The 18,317-nt window shown below is 42.6% G+C and overlaps 1 protein-coding gene across 4 annotated transcripts; it reads left to right on the top strand.

Annotated features, from left to right (window-relative positions):
- The first annotated feature begins 671 nt into the window (after nucleotides 1–671).
- LOC121588018 (probable sodium/potassium/calcium exchanger CG1090) lies at nucleotides 672–14,078 on the top strand. 4 transcript variants are annotated; one of them, XM_041905497.1, is made up of 4 exons: nucleotides 672–1,195; nucleotides 7,311–7,888; nucleotides 7,966–9,414; nucleotides 9,482–14,078. In XM_041905497.1, the coding sequence occupies exons 2-4, from the start codon at nucleotides 7,390–7,392 to the stop codon at nucleotides 9,490–9,492; spliced, it is 1,959 nt and encodes a 652-aa protein (XP_041761431.1). In that variant the 5' UTR covers nucleotides 672–1,195; nucleotides 7,311–7,389; the 3' UTR covers nucleotides 9,493–14,078. The 4 variants fall into 4 exon arrangements, with proteins under 4 accessions (XP_041761431.1, XP_041761430.1, XP_041761432.1 ...); XM_041905496.1 differs by having other exon boundaries at nucleotides 672–1,189; XM_041905498.1 differs by lacking the exon at nucleotides 672–1,195 and adding an exon at nucleotides 1,225–1,411.
- The last annotated feature ends 4,239 nt before the right edge of the window (nucleotides 14,079–18,317 follow it).

The raw sequence follows: 18,317 nt of genomic DNA on the forward strand, positions 1-18,317 counted from the left end.
GGACTTCCGCAGCAAGGAAATCAATTTGAACGATGGGCGGTGAGATTTGCGGTTCGTAAACAATTGCCAAAATTGCACAAGGATGGGAACTGATTTCTTATGCTGCGTTATGTTGGCTGACCTTGAAAGGCTTTTATCCACTTTGAAGCATTATGAAGGAAATCAACAATCTTAACATTATAGCTCTACTCCACCCGAAGGTGTGGGAAAAGTTTGTTTTAAGTTGGTTAGCCACCCCGCAGGATACTTCGTTTAAACGTTGCAACAGGTACTTACAACTGCTCCAATCCCATTTTTTTCTGTTACCCTCATCGGGAAACTTTGTTTGCGGGCCCGGTTTGCAAAGATGATGAGTAAGTAAATAAATAGCAAAGGAGCTTCGAGCAAAATGATAACCACCATCTCGTCAACAGAAAGAGGGCGAATGTCCAGCAACGCAGGCATTCTGTACATGATCTCACTGCTCAAGAACGGTTGACAGGGATTAGACAGCAGACCAGCACCAGATCGGCCTACTTGAATGCTTACCCTCAAGGTTCTTTAGTGAGCGAAGCAGCACTAAACCTCAAATCCGACATCTGACATCTCCAACATCAACAACCCTGTGAAGCGTGTTGGGCATCGTCAACATCCAACCATCCAGACATGCCAGTGTGCTGTGTTAAGTGGAAAAGCGAAAGTGAACTGAGCTGATGAGCGCATTTTGTCCGTGAGCTACCCGTGGGCTTCAGTGCGCAATCGCGAAAAATGGAAAGCCCGAACAGGAACTGTTCTCCTACCGCAGCCCCAAACGTGAGCCGTAGCTTTTGCCGGGGGAGAGCGACGTCGCTGTTCACGAGCCATATTTTCACCGTGACGTTGGGAATCCTTTAGGTTGGGGCTGTCGTCGTCGGGACGTCGGGTTTCAGTAGTCCAGCTGCGTTTGTGACTCGCGCTAACGCTCTGTCCGTGTCCGGGCCGGTCACTGAGCGGTGGACAATCTTCAGCGGAAGGCGCCAGTGGGTGTGAAGTGTGCAGGCGCACGTACGAAGTGTGTGTATGCCTTCGTGACCATTAAAGCGGGAGTGTGTATGTGTGTGTGTATGTGTGTGGGTGCACGTGTGTATGTACATCCCTTTGGAAGATAAATAACAGTGGCAGTGAAAGAAAACGAAGCCACCGCAACATCTACTCGAGCCACGGGTTAAAGGTAAAGGTAAAAAATTGGTGTGTAGGTGCGAATTGTGCTCTCTTGATACTACATGTTTTACAATTGCGGATACTGCCCTGAGTGTATGTGTGTGTGTTGTGAGTGTGTACGGTTGTGAGTAAGTGTGGGTGTGGGAAATTGTGCAGAAAAACCATTGGATATATTGTAACAGCGAAAAACTGAATGATTTCATAAGAAAAGTTTGATAGCTAACATATTGAGGTTTGTGTAACGCAATAGTGTTCGCATCATCTAGTTTGTCTCTATTTACCAGAACAATAAAAAAAACCCTTTCAATATGAACTTAAAAGTAAGGAGTAGTTCCGTCTGGTGTAAGTGCTTCATGTGCATCGCTATCAAAGAAAAAAGTGATTAGCTCTATAGTCGAAAATAGCTTTGCTAAGTAGCTTTCATTGTTCATTGTACTGGTACGCATCGTCGAGTCTATACAGAAAGTTCGAATCAAATATCTGCACTATTGAAGTGGTTCATCTTTTGCCATTCCCTTACATCATACGGCAAAGAGTACGAGCAATGGTTCCTCTCCTTGATGAGGTCATGCGGGCCGGTTAGAACGGTTCTCGAAGACAAGAATTTTGTAGTTGGCCTCTTTTTTGCCTGCGCCCCATTCAGAACTGGGTATCCAAAATAGAAAATCAATGAATTTTCGTGCATGTGGTATAGTATCCGACGGACATGTCCGGACCGAACTCGCGATGAGCTCCCTGTGCAATAAGAACGGCTGGAAGCCGAAACATGGGTAAGCATTCTGGCTAAGAATGTTTTCCATTCCCTGCCCATTGTAGCACAGATTTTTTGAGCGTGTTTTGTCATCCTGAAAGGACGAAGAGTGAGAGCATTTAATATAAGTGGGTATGTGTGTGTGTGTGTTTTGGGGTTTTTTTCTTCGAACTTTACACTCGTAACTCAGCGTGAGCGTCATGGTGAGAGACGCAACTGTGGTTATTACGTGATGGTTTCGTAGCGAGTGCCGCATCTCATTCCGGATTTAGAAGTAGAACCACCTAAACGTAGAATTGGCAGGATCGGGGACCAAACGGTGGGACGCCAGGGTCGGTAAAGATCGTTTGTTTTTGCTGCCAGCCGGGACGAATACTTAAACAGGGTGTACTTTTCAATGGAGATGATCGGAACCCGAAACCGTCACGAACCCGGAATGTGATGCAAAAAAAAGCGAACCCCCTTCCCCTCAAGTGAATAGCGAAATAATGTAGCACTGCTAAGTGAGTGTACATGCCGAAATCTGCCTCAGTGTACACTGCGGATTTCGACGCTTTTCCCAGACTGCGAGTACGATTGGTATGGCCTGCGTCACGCGTTTGTAACGATTTTTCGCACACACTCTGCGAGGCACATTATCGAACCACATGGAACCACGAGCTGAGGATGGAAAAGAACTTCGTTATCAGTGTTGAGGCACATGGCTTGCTGAAAATCATCACGATTGTCATGGTTATTTAATCGACTGTCAATTATTACACTCCGGCGTCGCGCCCTACCAAAGCAGGCGATGCAGATGTTGTGTCACGTTGCAAAGAAGCTTTAACCATTGCTCAGGGCAAGCACCATCGTGAGCCGTTAGAAGCTAAAGCTTTCTGGGTTGGTTGGCAAATGCATACAACAGCTCCGTCTGTCGTTGAAATGGAAATGTTTTTGTCGTATCATTATGATGAGTCATACTGTTCGATCGAAAATATTGCGATTAAAGTAATGGTAATAATTCTACCGGAAACCTCCACACAGAAAGTGACACAGAGAGGCGAACTGTACCGAACCATCAATTGAAGTAGATAGAAAACAGAACCAAATCGATAACGTCGCCCTATCGGAGGTGTCAATGAGTAGCGGGACAGCGAAAAGGGCCGTCATTGACATGACCAGTTGCACCGCGCCTTACAGCTATATAATATTGGCCAGCGCTTTTGAAAGTGCCATTGCCCTTCTTGCTCTCTCCCTCTCTCCTTCTTTCTCTCTCCTTCTTTTTCTCTCTCTCTCTCTCTCTCTCCTTCTCTCTGTCCTTGTGTCACTCTTTCTCTCTTATAGCCCTCTTTCCAAAAGCTCGCTTCATACACGTTTGAACAGGATTTGGTGGATCGTCTGGCCCCAAGTAATAAAACACCTTAACGAGCAGGATCATGCTCCAATTTAGTCCAATGCAGCGCCGTGAGTTGGAAGGCATCGGTGTTCAGTGGATGGACCAGTGGACCGTTTGATTTTTTCTTCTACTTAGCGTCATCCCAACTATCGATTGATGCTTGTAGCACCAGCGAACGGAAGTTGCCCTTACGGATACAATAATTATGTGTGTTTGTGTGCTTTTGCCGACATTGCGGCAACATCGATAATGTGAGCTTCTTTTGGCAATCCTTATGTGTTTCGCTAGTATTTATAATGCCAGTGGACCGTGTTCCTCAGACGCAGATGTACACACACTCAAAATAGATTGCCCTGGGGAAAGACTATATATTTATACCGTACTATAAACACTTGACTATTTGCGGTATTGCAACAAATAGACAGTCTCTGTATTTTTATAAATAATTGGGCTCTTATTTCAAGAAAGCCTTAATGGTCATCAATCTGCCAGTCTTTTTTGTTTTGTTTGTATAATGCTTTACAGTTATTTCACTGTTCAAACTATGCAATAACTTCATGGTTCTGCTATCACTTATAAACAGAATATTTAATTGTGTCTTTAAATTTTGAAAGTCCTCTTTATATGCTACGATACCAACAGTGGTACTTAATATGTTCTCATGTTTAGCTGAAGCATAAATACAGTTACATAATTGTAGTGTGCCAACGGAGGCAACACACTGGATTGGATGGATTAGTATGAGTTGTTCGTTGGTGAGCTGCTTACACGGGTGTTGGAAAACAAAGGGTCAAAAACGGCAGCCACAAGCTTGTGGTTTATACGTATGCATAATTGTGGTTCTGGTCGTCGTTTCGATGGGTTCCAGAACCCTGCGTTTCGATCGATCATCAACGTCTACAATAGTCGTGGTACCGTCTGCATTTAACTTGTACAGAACATTTACTTATTTGTGCTTCTTCAACTTTTTGTGGTTCTAGCACCTATTTGTATAAAAATGTATTTTAAGCTTCAAAGAGGTGATAGTCATGATAGTGAAAAACAACAACGCATCGTGCCCAACAAAGCGTTTTTGTATAGAAAAGGGAGCAACAGCTTCTGTCTGCCTACTTGCCGCTGGCTGGTTGGGCAATGTTCCGCAAAAATTGAATTCCATAAGCTCATTGCAATCCGTCCCTGTGGAAATCGCATCGCTCATCCGGCTAATCGGGCCATTTGACTTGCACTTCTTGCTGCACACCATTCCAGTTTGTTAGGACATGTTTATTCATAGCGCACGCTCTACTCTAATCAAGTTAAACCTCAGCACAATGAAGGGGCTTGCCGCTTTAAGCGGCAACACAGCATCAGAAAATCCCGCCCAGCAAATTAGAGACTAATCCAAGCAGATACATTTATTTTCTCGGGTCACCGCTGCCGTTTACTGTTTGCGTATGCTGTGTTAACTCTCAAGTCAAAGAGCACGTAAGCACAAATTTCATTACTTAACCTAGGTGTGGGTTTGATGCATCTATAGTGAGCCAACATAAGAGACCAAGCAATTCCAGTAGAACGTTGCTACACAGCACAAAACAAAACCTCAAATACTCATTGAAAATGTAAATTGAAGGAAAAGGAACAACATAATGTACACATCCTTCCACGCTGAATACGCACCCATTACGTTCGTTGCGCCCACCACCCTGCGAGTAGCAAATTATGCTCGGGCGGCATTTGTGCGCCAAATGGTTGGCGATGGTGAAAATAGACAGCAAACGAACAGTCAGCAAGTGTTTACAACATACTTTTTTGTCTTTCATGCCTTTCAATAACCTCATCCGGCCTATTATCTTTTCCGTGCCGTTGTAGAAAGAGTCGATATTCTTTTCTGAAACGGAAATAGCAACGATGCGTATATGCAAAAAGACGATAGAAATGCGCTGTCCGATACTGAACGGAAAGTGCCACGCGAACGACATATAAATGGTCGTTTGAAGTGGCAGAGCAAACGAAAATAGAAAATTAAATATTCTCTGTGCCAGTTTTCATGATTCAGTGGCACGTCCAATAATAATTCAAATAATTCTGTATTCAACCGGTGCATGGCCCACGGATGATGTGGTACGCGTCCCTGTCGCCCATGGCTTATAACGAACGAAATGAAGCAATTATTATACCTACATGGTATCTAGCTCTTGAAAGACAGTCTATTTGACGATAACTTGAGCCAAGGATGTGGCACGAACGATAACCGACGCTCAAGTAAGCGATCGCAAGTGGAAAGTGTGGCCTGTCGGTCCAGCACGAACCCTTTGAGGTTTAAATTTATTATTCATCACAGAGTAATTAAAATGTACGTGTAATGAGTGGCACTAATCCAGGGTCATTCTGGTGGCTTCATCCAGGTGCATCCATGTTGTTCTCAGGTTAGGTAACATCATGCAAAATGGTCGAGTACGATAACACCTACCTGTTTTTATTGTTTTCCACAGTTTTAGATAAATCTGTGTTTCTTCAACGTATTGAAAACGAAGACAAAAGGTAGATGTAAAGCAAAAGATGCATTATCAAACCGAGTTCGAGCTACTATCAACGCCTTAAAACCAGACTGACACTAGCTCGAACGAAAAAGTTACTTTTATCATAGAGTTCAAGTCAGTACGTTTTGGAATATATTTCCGACGTTTTAGGATTGTTCTAAGAAGTCTTGATTATTTCTAAATTTTGTATAATGAATTGAAAAATATTCTTATCACAACGAGTGAACGTAATACTAATTCTTTATTTTTGTTATTATTTTTTTATGGGCATTGTGCCAATTGCCCTCATTCGCCTCTCATAATGCTCATGGCTGGTGCAGTAACAGGCCTTCGATCTTTGACAAACAAAGATTATGTTTAGTTAAGCAATGTTTAGGTTTGTTTGTTTTGAACATTGTTTACTGAACGTGAGGCGTTGTCTAGGTGAACTATTTTGCCTTGTTTTCTTCTGTGTATTTCTATGTACGTAGCTCCACGATTACTGTGGCCGTAAGCACCATTTCAGGCAGATGTATCATGCCTTACGCCATGTGCTACATACTAACACGCATACGCTAAATAGAATGATTTAATAAAATGTGAAACAGATAATAAAATAAACACAAGTGATCACTACACAAAAAGAGAATATACAAATTAAGCTATCAAATGTATACTGAACATTATCGATCGCATACACATTTCTACAACAAGTAAACCAATAAAATCATACCACCTATATTCGCTTTGAATGAAGCTCGATGATCAATGAACAATACTGCAAACAACGAAAAGAAATTGATGCTGGGATTACAATCATACGGCCACTAGAGGACTTCTTCAATCGTTTAAATCCCCACGCTACGTCTAGTATTCTAGATCGAATTCCTTTCAATTCCTTATCCTCGTCCTAAAACCATCATTCACTAGACCAACTTTACTGACAATCTCAAGCCCAACCCCGCAGCGGATACGACATTAGCAGACAGAAAAAAGACGAACATTAACTGGAACTGGGGTAACGCTGCCGCTCGCTAAACTATCCTTGGGGAGAGGTTTGAGCGTTTATTCAACTGTTTAATGAAATCAACTCGAGTACCCAGCCGTCCTCCAGCCGTTGCGTTGTGATAAACGAACGAGCGAACGGAATGAACGAAATGAACGCAACGGACGAAATGGATGGAATTGATTGCAGAAGCTCTTTGCTGCCTTTGCAAATGCTTCTCTTCGCAGGCACGCGTTTTCCTTTTCACGCCTTTTTATCGCCATGGGAAAGCGAACGGAATTGTAAAGGTGCCACTTGGTTTGACAGTGATAGCACCGCACAGTTTTTCACTCTCATAATCACGAACCACCAGTGGGATGATTGAAAAGCTCGGCGCTTATGTTGGAACAATTCCACTAGATGTCATATTAATGTGTGTTCCATGGTTATCATTTCTTTGACACCGTCTTTTTTCGTTTTTTATTTACCTTTCCAATCATCATCCAATTTATCGACAAGCAGATAGGCTAAATAGACAGCAGCATCATCAGTAGCATCATCACGTTCCCGCACACCGTCAGCTAACCATCCAAGATTTACGATGACCATCGGTATGGCAGGACGCCGGCATTCCCGGCGAGGTCGCTACTGGCACATGGGCATCGTATTCCTGGTGTATACCAGCTTCCACGCGTACTCGGCCTCGATCGGCAGTGGAAGTGAAGAGAGAGGCGGAGTCGACCTGGGCAATATCGAGCTGTCCAACGTTACACCCAATCCGGCCTTCTACGCTACCTCCGCCTCGTCCTCGGGCGAAACATCCGGGGAAAGTGACACGGCCGGACCAGAAGACGCTGAGCCGACGGAGGAAACGAAACCGGCACCTGGTCGGGCACATCACACGCATCCAACGTGGAGACCGAAGCGCGAAAACTGCACCCCGCCCGCGATCGAGCAGTTCCCGCAGCCACTGATGGGGCCGAACGTGCGAAAACACGGCGGTCTGATCATACACGTGTTGGTGGCCATTTTCACCTTCCTTGGGCTGGCCATTGTTTGCGATGATTACTTTGTGTCGAGCTTAGATCGAATTTGCGAAGGTAAGCGCTTTAGTAAGCGCGGGTTAATGACGATCTCTTGGACTAATGGAAGTGTTCTGGTCTGTTTTCATTTTTAGAACTCAAACTCTCTCCCGATGTGGCCGGTGCAACATTCATGGCCGCTGGAAGCTCTGCCCCCGAGCTAGCCACCGTTGTAATTGGGGTATTTTTCGCCAAAGACGACATCGGCATCAGTGGCGTGATTGGATCCGCTGTATTCAATATTATGTTTGTGATATCTGTATGCGCTCTTTGCTCCGGCACAGTGCTCCAGCTGAACTGGTGGCCATTGGTACGAGACTGTACATTCTACACCATCTCCATACTGGTGATGTTGATAGTCATTTTCAACGACGTGATCTCGTGGGTGGAATCACTTATCATGCTGCTCTTCTATGTCGTGTACTGTGTCGCACTGCACTTTAACACTCCGCTCGAGAAATGGGCCCACACCTGGAACCTGCCCATAAAGCTGCCCACAAAGGAGGAACAATCAGCTCTGGTTACCTATAAGAACCTGCCGGAAACGACCTACACACAGGGACAACAGCCGGGCCAGGATGTGCAGCAGCAGCAACAGCAACCACCAGCCGATCAGCCCCCAGCAGTCGATCAGGGCTACGCAGCGTATATGGATCCGAACTCAAGCTGGGATCCAAATGCCGCCTGGGGAGAACCAACGCCTGCAGTAACTAACACGGCTGCTGCGAACGTAAACGATGCGTGGAACACTGGCGCCGGCCAGCAAAACTACGCCTACGAAGATCAGTACGGCCAGGAGAGCCAGAAGCCGCCACAACAGCAACAGCAGGTTGTTGAACAGACGACCGTAGCGGCGGCGCCCGCAGCAGGCGAGGATTACTACAAACCAAAGGAACCGCGCCCGCAGGATTCGCACAATCCGCTCGAGAAACCCGTCGACGGCGGCATGCTGGCGCAAGTGTCCTGGGCGATCGTCTACCCAATCCATTACACCGCTCGGCTAACCATGCCGGATTGCAAAACGGAGAAGTATAAAAACTGGTATCCCTTCACCTTCCTCATCTCGATGATTTGGATCTCGTTCTACTCATACTTCATGGTGTGGATGATAACGATCATCGGTTCGACCCTCGGCATCCCTGATACCGTCATGGGACTAACGTTTGTGGCAGCGGGTGTATCCGTCCCGGACGCACTTAGTTCCATTGCGGTGATCAAGGAGGGATACGGCGACATGGCCGTCTCCAACGCCGTTGGGTCGAACGTGTTCGACATTCTCATCTGTCTCGGACTGCCGTGGTTCATCCAGACTGCGATCATCAAGCCTGGCTCGCACGTGAACGTCATCTCGAAGGGACTCACCTACTCGACGCTTTCGCTGCTCTCGACGGTACTGTTCTTGCTGTTTGCGACACACCTGAATGGATGGAAACTGGATAAACGCCTCGGCATCGTGCTGATGTTCTGGTACCTGCTCTTTATTACGGTCGCTTCCCTGTATGAGCTGAACTTCTTTGGTCAGCTCAACCCTCCCGAGTGTCCGAGTAAGTATTTTACGCTGGCTCTCCGTAGGAGATCTGCCCCTAATCTACCGCCTTTGTCTACTTTCAGGCATGTACTAAAGCGATTACCAGCACTATCTATACTCAAAAAGTCGCTAAAGGAACCCTTTATCTTCCGCTCGTGTATTTCTTCCGCCAAGTTGCAGCAAAAACACACATCGCAGCGAAAGAACCACGGCAGCGAACTATCCATTTTTCATTAACCCTTCATAGTTAGCTAAGCACCAATCTTCCATTACTTCGCTTTAGTACGATCGTTGTTAGTCGTGTATACAACCATTTTTGTTACGTTACGCTTCATTATGCAAGCAATTGCAGCTGTAATCTATGTCTTCGATTTAATCTTAACACAACTGATCACTCTTGTTTATAATTGCTGTATAACAGCGATATGACGAGCAAAAGTTACTACCATGGGTATCGTTGTACCAACCCAGATAGCGCCATTAAAAAAAACCCTAGATTTCAAAATCGGTATTGCTTTCCTATTGGTTAACAGTTTGCTGATGATAGTTAACTGGCAGTGCAAGAGCAGCAGTGCATTAGTGTTATGTAAATTAACATCTAGTTCCGTATTAGCTTAATTTTATCATTTCTCTCACCACATCGATAATGTAGCGAATGTAGCGAATGTGAACCAACGCGTAGTGAATAAGTGTTGGCCCTTAGTTTGCTATTACTTGCGATCCATCCTTTACATAAACCGAAAACAGACACGAGCGGGTTGTTTTGCAAAAATTGTCAAAAAAGGATTTTTGTTGTTGCTCAGTTTGAACTCATTTGAAGGCGATTCAAGCTGTCAAGGACCAAAGCATAAAACGACAAGTATTACAAACGCGCTCTGACTCATTGTGCATTTTACTCGAAACTGTAATTGGCAACTCGGTTGTAGCCTTTACTTTTGTAGCCCACACCCAAATCCCATCGAGCATTGGTTTACCAGTAACGAAATTGTGCATACGGTCAATTCAAGTAACACTCATACACGCTCATCCATCACCCATTTGAATGATCGGTACTGCACTAACGAATGTAAATTCATCGTTTTGCGCGAAATGTGCGCGAAAGCCGCACCCCTGGACTGTCGTGTTAGGTGTAAATACACTAATTCTCTTCATTTGCCGCTAACAATGCGAGCAAATGTAAAGAAACAAGTAATAATAAGCATGAAAGGTGTGTAAACTTAGAAGTTCTGTCAAGCTCTGTATAAACACAGCCACATAGCAATATAATACCGTGTCGAACCCACTGTTAGCTATGTCTGTTCTCTAAAGTCGTGTCCTCGTTCCTCGTTTTACACAAACCTAACCTGTGTACCATCTATTAACGCATACTGATGATGCTTTCATTGAGCGACGCCTTCGTCATCCTACAGATTATGTGAGATAAACACCCTATTTAACGGTCCTATTCCCTATATAAACGAATAAGTATTAGAGACAATATATACATAATATAAATATACACACACATATATATTTATCACAAACAAATCAACCATCGCCAACGAGGACAAAGAGCAATGCGAAAGCCACCAAGACCAGAGGTACATGACAGACGTGGATCAAACTTGTTGTTGTTCACCATTAGGAGCGTAGCACCTTTTGGGCAAGTTTTATTACATAGCTTTCTTCGACCATTTAAAATCGTGAGTTAGTTCAATTTCTGCTACAAGTAATAAGCCTAACTCACACTCACACACACTCACATACACAAGTGGCCAGATACTCGAATACTCACTGATTTACGTTTAAAGGCCATCATCATGAGCAGTATAAATACGTGGACACCGGAAACGTTAATAACATAACAATATTTAGCATACTCGCGGTAACTAACGCCAGTAACTGGTAATTACTGCAGTAACGGATCCTTATCTCCTCTACATACTACGTCGTGTACTTCCAGGTTTATAAACCTATTATATTACGCATGAACCAGTCGCATTATGACTTGCTGGAAACAGTTGGCCAGAGTGTGAAGTATTGCTCCTGTGTTTCTGCTTAATATTAAAACTGAAGTATTTGTAAGTTGTATCCGTACAACGCGCATTAGCCACGGATAATGAGCTATTCGTTTAAATCCATACGAGCAGTATTTAATCAACTCCTGTGTTACGCTACACACTGCAGTATTATGCTGTTTTCCACCATTACAGATAGCTACTAACACAAAGTAGTTTACACCTCGTTATGTTGATTTTTTGACAGTGTTTCAGATTATTCAGTCGCGTTATGATCAATGCTAGAATGTACCTAACAATTTATAATTTTAAAACAAAATAAGAAGAAGTCGCGTAAAGAATGATTATTGCAAAATGAGCAAGATGTTCCGACGATGCTATGCTACGTTGTATAATTAATGCTATAATTTAAGTCAATCAAGCAGCTATGCTATCCATTCGACCGTCTAATGAGCGTACCTATAAAGAAATTTCGTGTATTTCGTCTCAGCTCGTCGATTCAACATTACGCGAAGTGTGGCAAAGAAGTTCATTATGAAACTTGAAGTTCAGTATGGAGTAGACAGATAAATTCACCACCGAAAAGATCTAAAGATCAGGAGAGATACCCAAACTCACCCCGATGAAAACCACAGAAAAATTTAGGAAAAAGCGAGACAGTGAGAACGAAGCCCATGTAAAGAACAGACAAGGGGAAATGTCCTTTAGCTCCGCCTCTAGCAAACACGTTTGCTTCCATTTGTTTTGTTCCGTTTTAGTTCATGTCATTGCATTGTTCCCTCTGTTTATTCTACACACATATTGCAATTCGTAGCAAACCGTAGATTAACAACGCACCAATGCACGCATATGCAAGCGCATAGGAAAATACGCACGCGGCGTAGATCGTTGACTGCCGTTGGTAGTTCATTCCATGACTTTGCTGTCGTAGAGCAAACTAGTCTGGAATCAACCCGTACCAACTGTGCTGGTTAGTCTTCGTTCGGGGCTTGCGAGACTCACGCAAGACTTCAGAGATCATCGACATCGTCAACAGTATTGTGTACTCCTTGGCTGCCTTTGGAAAGGATGATTTTGTTGCTGTTGTGCTGTTTCGCACAAAGAGCGTGCTGATGATCCACGCTCGCCAGTGCGCGCACGACAAGGCGCAATCAAATGCAGACAGTGGAGATACTACCGGTGAAACTCATTACCCTGAAGTGGCCTAACCACCTGGAATGGGTGTTATACGAGAACGCAACCCACAGATGTACGCCGTTCAGAGGTTATCAATTACCTTTTGTAGTGTTAGCACCGAGCACCATTTGGAGCACCGTAGTAGCATGGTTTAAATGCAGTTTCGAAATTACCCAGTGATAAGGTTGCCCCCAAAAGTGTCAATAGTGTGGTAACGCAACACATACTCGAACTGATCGGATTCTACTTTAAACTGCATAGATAGAACGTAGAACAACCAAGAAAATAAACAAAAACAAAGCACACAAACACACCTACTCTACCCGTATATCAAGCATATATGTTTCAGATCATTTCTGTTCGTCACCAAATCAACCGTTGCTGGAAGCCAAACCCTTATGCCAGTCGTTTTTCATACCCTACGAAGCATCACCGATTCAGCAGAGGATGATAAGCGCGGCCTTTGGACAGGGAGGACAGGGTGGCAACTTAACCACGCAGCCGGCATACTATCGACTCTTTTTTTTGCTGTGGACTTAGATTTTGGAAACCGTTCGAAACAACGAATCTATGGTGTCAATTGAATGCCTCTCTATTGGGAGAAATGTTTTGCAGCATGTGGCAAAGGAAAATGTCGAAGGAAATTGTGTACATCATAACTGCTGATCAATATTAGACTGCATTGGTTTCGCTATCTTTCAAACGACAACGTCAGGAAGCTATCTGATGATCTATTGCTACGTTATGTGTAGTTTTATTTAATTTACTCCATCTACTGGTAGTTTCCTCCGTAGATACAACCTATTTTCTAACTAAGTTCTAGGGGAGACGCGTTACAATCATTATCTTAGAGGAAACTAGCTACAAGTGTCGTCTACCAATCATTGAACGCAAAGTAGATTTGAGTATGGGTCGGGAGGCAGCTAACTAAAATGCATACAAGAGTGCAAGACAATTATCAATGCACAATAATCAACCAACATCCGTTGCGTTGACTTTCTCTCATAGTGAACCCATGAACCTTTACCTCCTACCCCCTCACCCAATGTCTAAAGTTTAAGCGTTAATCTATTTCCTTGTGCTGATCTTTAAATTATACAACAACAAAAACAAGGACAATGGGGACATTGCAAACAGTGTCGTACAACAAATAGCAGAAACAGACGTTGAAAACCAGCAAACAATGAACTAGGTTTGCAACCAGTCGTCAAAAATTATGTAAATCATCTATGTTACTTCAAATCCCTTTTGCTCTCGGATGCTAAATCATCGTTGAATTCTTGATGTCAACAACAAGCAGTTAGAATATGTTCGAATCTTGCCATCACAAACGATAACGGCAACTTTTTTTGTCACTGCATTCGACGACAAGTAGTAGTATGAGACAGGGCAGACAAAAGAAATATTAACTATAAACCCAACACAAATCTAAAACCAAACAAACTGCTCATGCTATGAGATGTTAATTGTTGAAAAAGTTAAATAAAAATGTAATGATAAAACCGAACCTGTCGACATTTGTTTTATTTTTCTTCTTCTTTATTTTCGATTTATTGGGCTTAGTTGTTCTTTAAGTCGCGGGCAACGTAATAAGCACTCTCGATTAAAATCAATAATGTATACATTATTTTATATCTTTTTAAAAAAGCCGAGTCAATGTATGAGTGAGGATGCAAAAGAATATATTTCGAAGCCGAGAAAAAGGATTTGCTGTAGTTTTGCTACCCTCTAACAGAGGGCGGAACAAACGCTGAAGAGAATTATGCCATCTAACTCCCCCTTTCTTATTGAAGTGAGTGACCACGTAGCTCAACTGCCCTGCTGGCAAAGCTGCAACGAAATGAGCCTCTCGCTACCCGTCCGGCAAAATGAGCGACTTATCCAATAGGATCTCAGAGGTTTCAAAATGAGGTGTATAGCAGACCCTAAATAACGGATGAGTGTCAAGCGCTCACGGACCACGACTTCCCGCGGCCTTTGCCCACCCAGCCCGAAACGCATGGTGTGCTCAACAGCTATTTTTGTGTTCTTTCTAGCCATGCTACCAACAAATCAAAATATTGTTGTTTTTTTTTCTTTCTAGCGGTGACACGATCGCAAATACGCAATTATTCTAGAAGTAAGCACAAACACGGTTACATTACGGTTATGGTTACATCAAACACTTGTTTGAAATTTTATCTAAAATAAAACACTTGTTTGAAATTTAATCTAAAATTTAACAACACATTTAAAACCTTTTTTTTAATATTCACATAAACATGACGTAAAATTGCGAAGTGCCGTTATGGCTACGGAAAGCTTGCCAACAATCGGCGTTGTCTCCGTTCAGCAAAATCATAGCTGTGAATAGATGCACTCTTACCTGTCAATGCAAGCACTGCATATGTGTCTATACACACTGTTTAGACAGTGATGGTGAACACACTTCACCAAAGCACACCGGCACGAGACACACAACGAAATGCGCACCAGCGCACAACGCCAGCGTGCGGAAGTTAGAACGCTGTAACGAACAGCTCCAAGCTGTTGAGTTCGCTGAAAGAAGACGCGTACATTCACAGACGACTCGTTTAAAGATGGTCCCAAGCGCCACAGATTAAGCTTAAACGACTGGAAAATCACAAATCAATAGAAAAAAAACGAAAGCTCCATAGCTACTGGTTTACTCAATAGATGGCGTTTAATAACTAATCATTGTATCATTGTAACTTTCCGAGCAAAAATCTATATGAATGGTTGTGTGCTCACACTAACGACCGTTACTCAAACCTCACTTGCTTCAGTGTTGGTGATTAGAATCGAAGTTTGGTATTTAAACAATCGTATAGCCGTTATAGTTAGCGATGCATAACTTCCATGCGAAACCATAGAACAGTACAGAGGGAAGGAGAAAGCTCCGCTGTGTGACTAACCCACCAACAGATGGCGCCACCAGGTTTTTTTTTGCTAATTTTAGAATGCTTTAGTCGTTTGCCGTCTGCTAAACGAAGTTTTTTTTTACATTCCTTTTAGGTTGAGAGCTTGAACCATTTAAGGCCTGAAAATACTGTTATTCGATTTTGGAATATATCCTTCAAACTGGGTTTGACAGAACATACTGGGTCGGAAAGTTGGAATTCAGTATGCTCATTTCCGATTGGCTCCAGAGTTGATTTTTACTGTCAATGGGGCCCTTTCCATTTTAAGTTCGTAGGCTGAAATTTCAGTCGAAAGTGAATTCTGTCAAAAAGTGATATTCAAATTTGGTTATAAAAACCATGCTATGAGACCACCTGGACTACATACACTTTGCTTCTAGATTCCACCACGTGATCTCTTTAATGCACCTTGAGGTAAATGTACAGTCAGTCCAAAAAGTAAGTTGATAAAGGGACCATCAATACACACGTTTTGCTAAAAAATAAACATTTAAATAGTGCAATAGCAACCAAAATACATAAAAAACTAAAAAAAGTCGTTTAAGGGGCGCGCAAAAAGTATTCATCTATCTAGCTTTTTAATTATTTATGCTGTACAAACACTACGTAGACGTGAATTAAATTTATTATTATCAATCTACTGGTGATTTCCTTCTAAATTAATGCATTTATGTTGTTTCAATTGCACTTCAAGCGGTCAGAGAGGCACTAAAGGCGGGAGAGTTAAATGATTGGAGCATGATGGCGAAAATCGTATTTTTGACTTATGCATAACCTATCCTACCCATTTTTGAAGGTTACAAAATGTTTGGGAGGCTTCGTTCCTTTATTTGTGTTAGAATAGTAATTTGATCAGAGTTAAGCCATTTTTCTGACACTAATTGAGTGACAAACTGCCATGTAAGCAGCCATCCTTGACGGTTAATCTAACGAAAGCAGTGGTTTAATGTCCAAAAAATCAAATTTTACCAAGGAATCAGTGCATTTTGTGATGGCCAATAAGATCAGGAAAAGAGATGGGTCACATTTGGTTGATGGGTTATGCTGCATTTCATCGTAGCTGGTCATGTAATAGCTTGAATGAGTGAGTTATTACAAACATATTTTGTTTGAATAATACCATACACATAAAGTGGCCAAATCTGTTAAGATGCATCAAATAATTCAGGAATTTATTCCAAATTAGGCTCTACTAACGTATTAAAACTTGTTTAAATCGCCAAGCTCATACGGCCGACATGTACCATAGCGAAAACTAGATCTACAAAGATGCAGCAACAAACTCTCGTGTAACGGTAGCACCATGGTGTCATGATACTAGGACTCAGTGAGGAAAGGTGAGCTAGAAAAATGATTCAAAATGATAGGAGACGAGATGGGGAAACATATTAATGCAAGTTTTAAGTACTTTGAGTCCCAGTTCTGAAAAATTTTACTTAAAAATGTATTACATGTTTCAAGAACAGTCGAGCTGGAGAACTTACAGAGCATTGTCATTTGCTCGAAACACCAAACCAGCTGAAACCAAACTGATTCAAATGATTTAGTAGACTCTCAATATGATATCAGTTGCCATTTTTTCAATTGAACTTGGCCACGTAGTCCGGAAATGCAATATTTCTACCAGAGAATAATTGGAACAAGTCTTGTAGGATGGGTGGATCAAAAATACGCCTTTTTTAAGGTTCAAATGAGTTCTTGCGTTGTGCAAGTAGTCACCAATAGTTATAAATGCAATAAGAAACAAGATCAGGACATTTTTTGATACCATAACCTTTGTTTTCATACGCATATTACACCAAAGGTTTGATGGACGAATACTTTTGCGCGCCCCTTAAACGACTTTCTTAAGTTTTTAATGTATTTTGATTGCTATTGCACTATTTAAATGTTTATTTTTTAGCAAAACGTGTGTATTGATGGTCTCTTTATCAAACCTCATCATTACTTTTACCACCCCATGCCTATTGCAGCCATAATTCGCGTTTTTCTACAAAATATTCAGCTAGACGAATACTTTTTGGACTGACTGTAAACAACACCGTGTTTTCGAGCAGGTACTCGAATCTAATTCTAGCTTTGAGGCTATAATAATCTAGACTGAAAATTGCAGGCTAGTTTTTTGTGTGGTTTTGTATGGAGTGTTTACATGATTTCAGCCTCCAACTGTCAAACTCCGTACAAAAAAATGACTAGAATCGTGAAGGGCCCCAATGTCGATAGAGTGAATTGAATTTCAGTGTTATTTTTTTATAAATGGAAAACAACGAATGATAAAGCCTCGGATAAAGCCAAGAAAATCAACAAATTAAATAATAAATGTGAAAGGTGACATAACAATTCTCGTACCTTATTACACGTACGAGAGGCATTTTTGTGCCAATGTCTAAGTTTGACAAATAAATGCCAATCGAGAAATGACAATATTTTCCTCCGTCTAATAAGGCCTTTAGAACCCGTTTAGTGGTTGTTTAGTGGATTTGTGGCACTTGGGATATTTATCCGACTGCGACCGGACTATTTAGTCGACTTAACGTCGACTCGAACCATTTTCTGGTCATGGTAAAGCTGCGCCAGAAACTCTCCGTGGTTAACAACTAACGGAGTCAGGCTACCCCAAGGCTCAACCTGGATCGGTTGAAGTGTGCTGATGTGGCGGAGGGGTATGCGACAGCGCTCGGGGAAGCGCTACCGGCCGACAACAACATCGCCGCGATGTCCCTCGCAGACCACTGGCGTATGGTGAAACGAGCCATCAGCACTGCAGCCGAACACATGATCGGCCGCTTACCACATGGAGAGAAAAAGAAATGGTTCGACGAAGA

The sequence above is a fragment of the Anopheles merus genome, chromosome 2R (assembly GCF_017562075.2).
Source record: "Anopheles merus strain MAF chromosome 2R, AmerM5.1, whole genome shotgun sequence".
In the NCBI taxonomy this organism is placed as follows: Eukaryota; Metazoa; Arthropoda; class Insecta; order Diptera; family Culicidae; genus Anopheles; species Anopheles merus.